Here is a 13,751-nt window from a genome sequence, read left to right on the forward strand (position 1 = left end):
GGGGGGGGGGGGGGGGTCTCAGCGTCTCAGCTGGGGTCAGTAAAATGTTTTTCTTACAGGCTGACAGTGACAATCACGTGAAACTGAGGCGAACTCATTCATGGTTGTCTCTGATTATACTGATAACAGCCCATAGATATACTGACAGCCTACCTCCAATGTAGAGGCGCAACGTGCGCGCTCATTAAAGCGGCGCGTATCCGCGTGCATTCGGGGCGACGGCGACGCCGTTTTCTCCCCTTGCATGTCCGTGGAGCTGTGCCCCGCGGACATGCACGGTTCCCTACGTACGTTGCTGTGTCAGGCAGGTGTTTCCCACGGAGCTCTGCCCCGTTTCAGAGGTGAAGGAGAGAAGTCGCCTCCGCGATGTAGAATGTGTTCAATTAAAAAAGTGAAACTAACACATTATATAGGCCTATATGTCCATTACACACTGAATGAAACATCCCATGTCTTTATTTATTCAGTTTATTTTAATAGTAATTATGACTAACATTCAGTGAAGACCTAAAATTCAGTATCTCCAAAATGGAAATATTGGATATAAGGAATTTTTTTTAAAAGCATTTTTAATATAGAAATGTTGGCCTTCTGAAAACTATGTCCATCTATAATCAATCAATACTTGGTTGGGGTTGAACTACTGGAAATTGACTTTTCCATGATATTGTAATGTAATCATTTGTTAATGGTGAGCTCTCTCCCTCTCTTTTTGACCCATTTGCATCCCTGTGTAATGTCCCTCTTGTATCGAAGCCCTGACATGAGAAATTGTTCCGCCGGTGAAGTGCAAAACACGCAAGATTTGCACTGACACAGGAAGAGCAGTGAACTGAGACACTGGGAGCTTCCGCTACAAACAAGCTTAAGACTTATTTAATTTTTTTCGGAACAATTTCTCAGAAATTCTCAGAGTAGATAATGAGTGAAATTTGAATTTTGGGTGAACTATCCCTTTTGAAAAACCCCGGCCTGCTGTGTCCCCTCAGGTGCTGAACATGCACGGGAAGGTGATGACGGTGCGCCACCAGGCGGTGAACCGCAGGAAGGACAACCGCTTCGCCGTGGCGCTGGACTCGGAGCAGAACAACATCCACGTCAAGGACATCGTGAAGGTCATCGACGGGCCGCACTCCGTAAGGACCCAGCTCATTTATCTGTTTCTGCTCTGTCGACATCTGTGACTAAATATTTGTCTGCAATCAAGGACTTCCTGCTTGGAACGCAACGACGCTGCCCGTAACATTTTCAGTTTGGAGTCGGTTCAGGTCGTTCACACAGCAGAGTTGAGCACATTTGAGTCATTTATTTCTCTGTGGTTTGTCAGTTCTCAACAAGGTAGTGACAGTGGAGCAGAGAGACTCACATTCACAGATAAATTGAGAAGGTGGACCATGAGTAAACCCAAGGATGTGTCGACATCAAAGTTAAAAAGCATCTTATCATATCTTTTAAAATGTGCATACACAGACTAACCCGGGGTTCCCACTTCCCACGCGTCCTGGGAAGCCTGGTACATGGATGACTAACTTTCCAGTCATTTAAACCACAAACACAAACACAAATAGCCAAATGTCCGAGAAAAGCTTGAGTTTCCCCTTGAGAATTATTTATCACATGGAGAGGTCACGTGACCGGCAAGCGCAATGGTCGGAAGACTCTAGAGCTCTCGTTCGGTATTCCCATTTTTACTGATAATTTGATCTCTAAGACCTCGGCGGTGTTATATTTGGTAGTGAGAGCCATATAAGATGTCAAGTCAACAGAAATTGTTTAACTCGCCGACCAAAATCCCCCCGGCTAAGCGTAAGCAACAGGATGCTAACAGCTCGGCAGCTACCGAGGTTAGCATGGAAGCGGCTATCTCATTAGCCCTAGCCAAACAGCGCGACCAGTTGGAAATGGTTGTCACCCGGGCTATTAACAAGGCAGTGGGGAGTGTGGACGACTCTGTCAAGAAACTTCAGAAAGACTTAGACGCTCATATGGATGTTGTTCGGGGCTTGGTGTCTAAAGTTGAGAGGGTTCAAACAGATACGCGGACCATGAAACGCCAGATATTAGACAACACCACCGGCCTCGAGAAGTTTCAACAGAAGCTCGCGCTGTTAGAGGACCACAACCGGAGAAACAACGTTCGGATCACAGGAATCACTGCAGGTCGAGAGGGTGACAACGCAACCACTTTTCTCCAAGAAATGCTTCCCAAGTGGATATCCTCGCTCGGTAACAGAGTTGTTGAGATAGAGAGAGCTCATCGTATTTACAGCCCGCATGCGAAGGGGAGCATCCCGCAAACCATGATACTGAAGCTGCTTCGGCACGGAGACCGCAACGCTATACTGAACGGTGCCCGGGAGACGTCCAAGACTGCCCCCATACAAGATGCTGGCAAGTCGCTGCGTTTCTATGCTGACTACAGTGCCCACACTAGTCAGCGGCGGAAATCATTTGCGGGTGTACAGAAGTATCTACGCGAGAAGGGCATCCCATCCTTCATGATCTATCCTGCCACTCTGAAGATCACCCTGGGCGGTGAACAACGCAGCTTTACTACTCCGGAGGAAGCAGAGGAGTTTCTACGAGGGTCTCGGCATGGGGTCTCGACAACGCGCGCGGCAGCTCATCAACACGGGGAAGTGATGGAGCAGGAGTGTTCCGGCACTTGAAGATAAGGCGAGGAGTTTTTCATGACCTGGATTTCACCGTAAGATCTGTCCCGGTTATAATGGACATCTGTATGTCCCATACTAATTGTGACATTGAGGGCTGTTGGTCCCCTCCCAGGTTATACTACTAGTTTCTGTTTCTAAGAGAGAATATGGACCCTGTCACACAGTTATGTTCATGTTTCAGAGGGACAATTTCAGTTATTTTTCATGTAGCCTGGGTCTGTCAATAGTGGGCCTCACATTTATGTTTCAACTGCTTATATTCCTGCCAGGTCAGTTATGTTTGTAAGTGGGATACAACCGAGTTTTGGAGTCTCAATGAGCTGCGTTATGCAGTGGTCAAGTTACACAGAAACACGGGTTTTGGGGTATGGGCATGGCAGCAATGGGGTGGGTGTGGGTCTCCTACTGGACCATATGCTTGGATACTTGGTTTACAGTAAGTTGTATAACTGGAATATAACTACAGTGATTTTTGATAATGGTTAAACTGACTATTCTGAGTCTAAATGTCCGGGGCTTAAACGTCAATATCAAGAGGGTTAAATGTCAGGAATTGATGCGTCGAGCAAATGCAGACATAGTACTAATTCAGGAATCCCACTTAAAACAAGGAGATGTCCAAAGGATGCAAAATAAACAATATATGGTGATATCCTCCTCCAGCAGTGGGTCTAGCTCAAAAGGAGTAATGATTATGTTTAAGAGGAATTTACCCGTGAAAATTGAAGGGACTAGTAACGATAAATGTGGGCGAGTAGCATATGTGTGTACGTCAATTTACAATACGAAGGTTGCATTTATATCGGTATATGCACCAGCAGTCTTTGAAGATAATTTCTATCCTGACCTCACAGAGGAATTACTGAAACTCACAGAATATGAAATAGTTCTAGGAGGTGACATGAATGCGGTCTGTAACCTTCAGTTAGACAGATCTACAAGCTCATTTACACACAGCCAGCAATCAGCCTCTATGGCTTTGAATACAATGATAAACAACTTGAACTTTTTTGATGTTTGGCGATTTCAAAACCCCGGTAGTCGAGATTACACTTGTTTCTCTGCATATCATAAGTCATTTTCAAGGATTGATTATTTTCTACTGTCGCGTAGTTTGAAGGATTGTGTAACACCTGTTAAATTTCTCCCAGCCACACTGGCTGATCACAACCCATTAGTTCTAAGTATTGATCTCAGTTTCAAATCCAAAAAATCTCAGAGATGGCGTTTCAACACCTCTCTTTTAAATGACACTGCATTTGTCTCTGAATTTAGAACTAAACTGTCCACATTTCTCCAAGACAATGTGGGATCCGTTGATGATGCTAGGTTAGTGTGGATGGCGACAAAGGGTTTTACCCGGGATTTTACAACGTCATACGCATCACATGTGAAAAAACTTAGGAATCTTAAGATTAAGGAGTTAGAGGAGAAATGTTTATGCCTGGAGAGGGCTCTAAAGCAAAACTATTCTGACACAATTAATGACGAGTTACAGGTCGTTAGACAAGAGCTGAATGATTTATTACGCAAACGAGCGGAATTCATTATACATAGAACTAGGCAAAATTACTATTGCAACGGAAGTAAGCCCAGCAGGCTCTTGGCCCTAAAATTAAAACAGTGTGAATCAAAAGCGTCCATCGATTCAATACACCACCCTACTAAAGGCCTGGTTTCTAATCCAGCAGAGATAAATAACACCTTTCAGGCATACTACGAGGATTTATATACGTCGTCTGATAGCTTTGACCCAGAAGTGTGTAATAATTTTTTGGAAGGGTTGGATCTGCCCACCCTACAGGGAGAAGAGGCAGCAGACCTGGGCCGCCCAATAACTTTGCAGGAATTAAAAGTTGCACTGAGTAAAATGTTAAGAGGGAAATCTCCAGGCCCTGATGGGATTCCGCCTGAAGTGCTCTTGCATTTCTGGGACCTCCTCGGACCGGTTCTTCTGGACTCAATCCAGACTGCTTTAGAAAAAGGTGCCTTTCATGAACACACCAATGTAGCTTTAATCTCATTGTTACCAAAGAAGGGCAAGGACCCATTACAATGCTCTAACTACAGACCTGTATCTCTGATAAATTCGGATCAAAAAATTTACTCCAAGTTGCTGGCACTACGCCTGGAGCGCTATATGGATAAACTAATTCACATCGACCAAGCTGGGTTCATGAAGGGCCGTCTTGCTGCGGATAACATTAGGCGTTTAATGCATATAATAGAAGAATCTAAACAGCTTCAGGCACCGTGTGCTATTCTGTCACTTGATGCTGCCAAAGCTTTTGACAGGGTCGAGTGGCAGTATTTGTGGGCGGTACTGCGAAAATTTCAACTAGGTGAAGCTTTTATTAAGATGATACAAATTCTGTATGCAAACCCCGCGGCTATGGTCAACACAAACGGATTGAACTCCAGACCCTTTTCTATTTTCCGTGGTACGAGACAGGGCTGTGGCCTCTCCCCGAGCCTGTTCATTCTATCCCTCGAACCGTTTACGCAGCACCTTCGGCAAAATTCGGTCATGTCCCCTATCCGAATTAGACAGACTTCTCATACTCTGTCGGCCTTTGCGGACGACGTCCTTATTTATATGACAGACATAGAAAACTCTATTAACTCTTTATTAGTGGCTTTTGAGGATTTCAAACAGCAGTCAGGATTTGAGATCAATTGGACAAAATCAGCTCTGATGTTGCTAAATGAAGCGGCTAAGAAAGTCAAAATATCAAGCCGGATTCCCATAGTAACTCAAATTACATACTTGGGTATACAGATACACCCCTCCATCCAGAAAATAGTGAAGAGCAACTATGAAAGAATTCTTAAGGAAGTTGAACGTGATCTTGCTAACTGGACCAGGCTACCTGCTTCATTGCAGACGCGTATATCTGTAGTTAAAATGAATGTCTTGTCTCGCGTTAATTTCTTGAGTATGATGATTCCACTCTCTCCCTCTCCAGACTACTGGGTTAAAATTGATAAATTGTTACGTGGATATATTTGGAATAATGGCCGTCCAAAACTTAAGCTTTCGGTTCTACAGAGACCCAAAGATCAGGGCGGGCTCGCCCTCCCAAATTTCAAAGTATACCACCAATCCTTCCAGCTACGTCCTGTCATGGCTTGGCTTGACGGTCGCTCATGTGTCTCATGGAAATCTTTAGAGAAAAACCTAGTTCACCCGAGGAGATTGGAGGACATTTTATTTTCTGGCATAAAAGATAAATACTGTAGGCTGCACTATGGCCCCATTATTGCCAACACAATAAAACATTTCAGGATAGTTGAGAGAGAACTGAAGGGGAACTTGAAGTGGCACAGTGATGCCCCTCTGTGGCACAACGTAAATGTACAGATTGGAAATAAGCCACTGGACTTTAATCCATGGTCTTTGAAAGGTATTAATGTTGTCGGGGACCTGTATGATGGAAATGGCATGCTTAGCTATCAAGATTTGAAGGACCGCTTTGATCTGCAGGACTCTCCTTTTTTTTATTATTTGCAAATAAGATCGGCACTTAAGGCACATGGTGTGCCACTGAGGGCTAAGCTTCCCATACATCCTCTGATAAATTGGATAAACTCCCTTCCCTGCAGGGGCTTTGTTTCGAAAGTCTACTCCAAACTATCCGGACAACAAGAGACTCTACCGATGATCAGAGCATGGCTGAGAGACTTTGGTCAGAAGGATGACGACATTTCCTGGAACAATGTATGGGAGAACATTTTTCAAGCTTCCAAAAATCCAAATCACCAACTCATTCACTTCAAAGTGTGTCACAGACTCTATTATACACCTGTCACTAGGTTTCGCATGAAACTGATACCAAGTCCAAGCTGTACCATGTGCCAACTTAACGCAATAGGATGTTATAAACACATGATGTGGGAATGTCCCTCTGTTCAGGCCTTTTGGGGCCGGGTGTCCAAAGTCTTGTCTGAATTACTAGGTACTACTATAACATGCAATCCAATCTTACTTCTCCTTAATGATGATTCTCAAATACATATAAGTGAGAAACAGCGTAAACTATTGCTGAGCGGCCTCACAGCTGCTAAAAAACTCCTAGTGCAAAGATGGCTACCACCTCATGATCTTAGTACTAGGAAATGGTTGATTTATTTCCACGATATAGTGTTACTTGAGTTGTCTACTGCACGGATTAATAATGCTAAAGCCTCCACTTTGGAGATGTGGTTAGGTGCAGCTGCACAGATAAAGGATAAACTTCTTGGGTTGTGAACAAGAGGGACACCGCTCACTACAATGTATGGTTGACACTTGATGATGTTTGACTTGTCCAGGGGAGACCGGGGAGGGAGGGATGCTGCCAAGGGGGTGGGAGGTGGGAGGGGGGTATTATGTCAAAAAAAAAAAAAAAACTTTTGTACGGATGTTGCTGTATTCGCTATGCTTCAATAAAAAGTTCTTCACAAAAAAAAAAGAATTATTTATCACATCATGACATCGGCTACCAGAGCTCTGTTTACCTTTCTCAGACCCCACCAAGGATTTCTGTTGTAAATAATTTTTTTTAAATTTAATTTATTTGCACAATTTAACAAGAAAGAAAAACAGCATAAAAACAGCAAACCCAGATGTGCAGGTGAGATTAAAGAAAACCAGAGGGGTTTATAAGAGAAATCTCTCCTCATAAAAACAAGAAATAAGAGACCACAACAATAGACAAAACAAACAAAAACATAAAAGTATGATATCAGAAAACAAAAGTAATTCAAAAATCACAATATAGAACATGCCTAACGTGTCCAGGGTTTCCTGCAGACCTTATTTGGCTTATATAGGGCTGGGCAAGTTAACGCGTTATTATCGCGTTAACTCATTAAACCATTAAAGGGACAACGAGGAGTTTTGGAAAAGTGAAGTGTTTTCACACTACATTTATGAGCCTCCGCACCGTGAAATTCTTTGACCGGCGCAAGACAGACTCATGTTTTCATTCATCAAGAATTAAAGTCAGAGGTTGGAAGACGATCACATACCGTCGTAGTTCCGACCATAAACGGAGATTCGGCGGCGTTATTCTCATGACTCGCCACAAAACCGAAAGTAAAGAAACGCTGGTCGGCTCGCCCAGCATTTCCACCACCACTAATAATAACAAAATAACGATAGAGACAAAACCATATATTTATCGAAAATGGGCCCATTAACAAGTGGTAACGTAAATTCATCCACATTAATATGAGACTTTTTTATAACCAAATAGAAACTCCTCGTTGTCCCTTTAACGCCGACATTTATTTTATCGCACATTAACGCATGTTGCTCACATGCTTTTATTTTGTAAAAGTCTGTTGCTGGCTGCTGCGGTGTAGGGGTCAGAGTCGCCGGACACTTTATACCATGTAAATCCCGGTAAACATGCGCTAAAATTTCATGAATGAGTCTATTTTTCACAATAATATCCCTCCCCCTGCGCTATGACTGACCTGACGCGTCTAGGAGTGGTTGCAGCTCTCTCTCTTTTTTTTTCACTTTTATTTATAAAGTCACGTCAAACCAGCCATCAGGAGAGCCAAATGCCTGACGCGCGAGTCCGCGACGATCTACTGGCACTGACGCACCTGTCTTAATATGGAACTCAACATGAGAGAGAACGTGCGCTCTGCTCTACCTTATTTCCATCTCTCCACACACACGTCGACCTATGGCTTGTGTAGAAAGTGTATGGCTTGTGAAGACGTACAGCGCGATGGAGAGAAAAGAGAGAGTAGGCAATACAGCGCGCACTGTACACCAGCTGATCCGCCGGTCCTCTGAGTGAAATATGCAAGTTAGTCAGATAATCAGGGCCGTTGCTAGGAATTCTGGGGCCCCTGAAAGAATAAAAGTGGGCCCCTGACTTTTCCACTTTTTTTCTTAGACTATGTATTATCATTTTTTCTTTAGCCTACTTTGTTTTGATGCTAATGCAGCATTACTATGAGTACCAGTCAGGGTCTTATGCAGAACATTTCAGTCATACAAAGATTAGACTACTGGGGTTTTTTGTGGGCCCCTAGAGTTATCATCACCTTTCTCCCCTGTACAACGGCCCTGCAGATAATTAATGACATGTCCTGAATCAAAAGGTGGCAAAGTGACTGGACTGACGAGTTTTGTTTTATTTTATTATTATTTTATTTAACAACAGATGTTATGGCACTTTCGTTAATATGGCAGCAGAACATTGAAATAAAACTGCACTTTACACTACTTTTGAATTCATTATTGGATGAATTGGAAACATTTAAATTGTTGCCCAGCCCTACTAATTAATTGAGCAATTAATCGAATTAATTAATTATTTTATCCTTTTTTTTTGCTGAGAACCGTTATCGGGTTGAACCCCCCCTACTCACCTCCCCCCCTGGCCAAAGTTTTTCCTGCAGGAAACCCTGGTGTCTACATGTCTTTTTTTACTTATAGTAATTATCCTACGGGGACACAAATACAGCTCAAATGGAAACTGAACCTAACGAGAACTAACGAGAAAACCGGCGACTTTGAGTTGATGAGTGTTTCCATTATTGGGCCGAGAGCATGAGGGTGCACATCTTTAATCTTCCACAATGTGGAAATTTGTCTTTGGCTTCCCCACATAAAATACCACATGATAACACACATAAATAACATATCATTCAATACACAGAGAAAGAGAGAGAGAAGGTGGTGCACACAGCTCTAAAATGTCCTGGAATGTGTTCATGAATTTAAATCAGACTTCTGGAGGAATAAACATAGAAACAATCATGCACAAAATCAGGGACAACTGTGGAAAAGAACACTTCTCCAAAGCATGAAAGGTTGGCGATGTGTTGGTGTATGGTGTGATAACATGTCTGTCAGACTGTAGCAGTTGGGAAAAGTCCTGGAAAATGATTGTGTGAAAAGAGTGGGAACATTGTAGCCTTTAAGTTTCATTTGCAAATATTTGCAGACAAGCACCAGAGACACGAGAGTCATTGTTCACGTCTTGTGTACCTTGTGTGAGCCTGGACAATCCAGTGGGACCATTCTCCTCTGATCTACCACAGGGTTTCAATGATGTTTCAAAGAAAGTCTGGATTTTAGTGGGAGCAGTCACTTTGCTTTGAATTTTCACAGCAGCTGTGTTTTGGATATTATATTATTTATTGCTTTGTTTTTTTAAAGTTTGTTGAGTTGAGTGGTTAAGCCCTGTATTACAGAAAAATGTCACGAAGAGCTTCCAGCTCTGAGTAACATAAACATCACTGAACACAGTGACTCTGGGGTATGCTACTGTTAATTCAATTCAAATCTGTTTTCAGGGTTGATGCTGCTGCATGTCTGTAAATCACATCACCATAGTCTAGAGTGGAAAGAAGAGTTGCTTCCACAATCCTTTTTCTACAGAACATAAGAAAACTATATTTATTTCTATACAAGAAGCCAGCCTTCTGACGCAGCGATGTTAGGACACCATAGCTGGATTTCAACCTAGGGAGTCTGCACATTACAGATTTTTTTTTGTCAATTCTCACATTTTGGGGGCCGGAAGGCAAGACAAACACCCAGATATATGTTAAAGAGCTTTCAAACAGTGATATTTCCATAATATGTCCCCTTTAACATTAATCTAATGAAAGGCGGCATGGAGTCACACCTTCTAAACTCTACTACTTCATTCATGGTTCTGTTACCTACAGGGCCCTGCCATCAGTCATATGCTGGTCTTTGTCAGGCTTAGTGGTGGGCCACCCTGCCACGGGGATTAACATGTCTTTTGCAGCAAACCCTGGTTTCAGTTGAGCATTTGTGGGAATTTCTTAAACGTGAGTCTGACCATCTCCTCAGATCTGACAGCTGATGGCATTTCAATGGTCAGAGTTCAAAGGTCTGACACTACCATAACTTGACTGTTACTGATGAATTGCTGATTAGGCTTGATCTGGTTGGCACGGTATCCACGGATCCTTAAAAAGTCTTAAATTCATGTATCTAAAATTAAGGCCTTAAAAAGTATTAAACTTATTAGAAAATTCTAAGATGGTCTTAAATTCATGGATTAAAGTTCTCCGTCGCCACGACGGATTTCCGTCAATGGGAAAAATGAGGGGGGAAAAGGCTACACGTGTTTTTTTTTTTTTTTTAAGTATATTTTTGGGCTTTTTTCATGCTTTTATTAGATAGGACAGTTCAGATTGTGACAGGAGATGGGAGGCAGAGGGGGGGGAATGACACGCAGGATAGGGCCGTCCGACGCGGGACAAGTTACACATGGGGCGGGTGCTCTACCAACTGAGCTAAACACCGCCCCGGCTACACGTGTTTTTGTTGTGGTTTACTAATGCTGCTCTCAACCAGGTCGGTAATTTCTCCCGCTAATCAATGAAGGAAAAAAGTAGGAGTGTGGGGGATATTTTTCACACTATCTGGCAACCCTGGCCTGCCTGCACGTATGAGCCTGGTGACATGACACGTCACTCACTGGAGACGATACGCGTTGGGTCTCCAGCCGTTGCGGACGTGGCGGCGCGTTTTCGGTTTCGTTTTTTTTTTTTTCCGTGCATGTCCGCAGTGCACCGCTCATTTCAATACTTAGAACTGCTCATTTTTCCATTGTCCTTGAGTAAAAGTTGTGTGAGTGATTTCAGTGTCAGTCACGCGCAGACTCCTTCCTTTCTTCCTTGGTGCTTTTTCTAGTTTTGTATTGATTATCGGCTTGTTTATTAATAACAGACAATAAGTAAACTTGACTGATTGTCAATGAGGTTGTACAGTGGGATCCCCAACCATAGCTTAAATATTTATAGGATTTTTTAAATTATTTTTTCGGTCTTAAATTTAATTCAAGGTGGCATTAAAAATGTCTTAAAAAGTCTTAAATTTGACTTGCTGAAACCTGGTTTAGTATAGATGCTGGTGTTGATAATTAATTCAAATATCATGACAAGGAGCGTTTGAAGGTGATCCGTGAGGAGGTAATCTACTGATCCTGATACCTTGTTTTAACCAATCAATGACAGGCCTCCTGAGGTGTGTGTATATTAACCTACACCTGAAATACACAGCATCATAAAGTATGCACTTATATGAAATAACAGGGTATCCGCGGGGTCTTAAAAAGTCTAAAATTTGAAAATCTAAATTTTAGGCCTTAAAATGTCTTAAATTTGTTGAATTATTGTGTTCAAGTCTTCAAATAATTTTAGACAGGTCTTAAATTTTCTTATGCCCACCATGGGCGAGCATTTCACTCGCATTTGCCCCTAAAACGATTGGTCAAAAACTACAAATCCCACAATTCTCTGGCCTCAACAATAACAGTAGTTAGTGTAAGTAAGGGAGAGTGGAGCTGTCTGTGGAAAGAGGAAACAACGCCACGTCTGGTCCTGTTCTATGTTGTTGGTTCACACCGTCACCGTTTATTCGTTACGTCCGCGGTGTAAAAGGCCGTAACGCAAAGACGCGATTAGGCGCGAGACGCGGTATACGCGACTTTTTTTTTTTGCGACGCAATACACCCGATTCTTTTATGGCGACGGGACCCTCGCGTCTTCGTCTATTTCATCGTGTTTGGTGGGAAGTGTTTCCCACTCAAACACGAGGAACGCTTTTTTTTCGCGCGAGCTTTTACGCGCAACCAAACGCGAGATACGCGAATTAGCGAATTACCGCTCGTTTTGACTCGTGACCATTTTGCGTAAATACGCGTCTTCACGAGCCCGCCCATTTTCACTACGACAACAACATTTCTGCTCTCACCAACCATGGTTGAGGTCACAACGCTGCGCTGTAGCTGCTCTGGGTCCATGACGGCGAGTTCCGGACTGATGAGCTACAGAGACTTTAGAGCAGCTCAGACCAGCCGGTGCCTCAGCACGGTGTCCTCCCGTATTTTACCTGGGTCGCTACCGGAGCTTGATATGGAAAAAAAAAAAAACGCCAGGCGCACGTCGCTGTGGAACAAACTTGACGGGAGAATGTGCGCAGCCCTAAGCAAACTCTGACCCATGTGTAGGCTGCTTTGGAGGAAAAGGGGAATTGAACTGAAGCCAGACTCAGGAAATGTAAGTGAGAAGAACGATTATGTTTTATTATCGGCCGTCACACATTTAATTTCAACCCGTATGCGTTAGATTCATGTTGCCACGGTGATTTAATTCAACAGTGCCCTTATTTTGCATCGGACTGGTGTTTCAGAAACATCTTCTTAGAATCTAACTTAAAATTCAAAATCAAAATTCCCTCTCTATATTTAATCACCACCGTCTCTCCGTCATATTGTCCACTCAGAGCGCAGAAGGAGGAGAGGACGGCGCGGCTGCATGGGATAAAGCGTCCGGTCCTATCGAGAGTCAATTAAATATCAAAGACTGGGAAGAAGCCACTAATCACAATCGTTACGCTCTGTTTTCTTGTTATCAGTCCTACTTAATGCTGTTCATCACAAAAACCGAGAGAAAATCAGCATAAAGAAAAGCGTCATGTTCGTTAATTCTTCAGAATATATTTCAGGATGGAGGAAACCACTAACTGACTCAACATTTTTTTATCGATAAGTCTAATTACTGTAAATATATAAATACAGCGGTGAGCTCCGTGCGTAATGCTGCACCGCGGCACCGCTGGAGGAGGAGGGAGAGGGTCTTCAGGGACCAACGACGGCCTGGCCCATGATGGTGACTGGTTCATAACTTGTTTCAGATTCACTAGAGCTGTTGTCATTGTTGTAACCATGTGCCGAACCGGGTCCAGCATTAGAGAGGGCAGCACCAAAACAACACCGCGTGCGCTCTGAGCCGCTGACGCCGTTAACAGCTGCAGCAACACGTCACGTTGCCACGTTCACACCTGCAGCTAATTCACAACAGCGACCAGAGGTGGCAAAAGTACTCATATTCTGTACTTAAGTAGAAGTACAGATACATGTGTAAAAAAATTACTCTGGTAAAAGTGGAAGTACTGATTCAACTCCTTTACTCAAGTAAAAGTAAGAAAGTACAGGCTCTGAAATGTACTTTCAAAGTAAAAGTAAAAAGTAACAATGAATTTTTGCCGTTAATGAAACCTACATCATTTGATAATTTTGTTAAACAAAA

The 13,751-nt window shown here is 43.0% G+C and overlaps 1 protein-coding gene across 2 annotated transcripts in view; it reads left to right on the forward strand.

Moving 5' to 3' along the window:
- supt5h (SPT5 homolog, DSIF elongation factor subunit) overlaps positions 1 to 13,751 on the forward strand; it is a 68,047-nt gene that overhangs the window by 26,933 nt on the left and 27,363 nt on the right. For both annotated transcript variants that reach the window (XM_083985127.1, XM_083985128.1), the window contains one exon: positions 990 to 1,136. In XM_083985127.1, the coding sequence (XP_083841253.1) occupies positions 990 to 1,136 (147 nt within the window). The remainder of the gene's footprint in view (positions 1 to 989; positions 1,137 to 13,751) is intronic.

This window comes from Trachurus trachurus, assembly GCF_905171665.1.
Source record: "Trachurus trachurus genome assembly, chromosome: 13".
NCBI classification, from domain to species: Eukaryota; Metazoa; Chordata; class Actinopteri; order Carangiformes; family Carangidae; genus Trachurus; species Trachurus trachurus.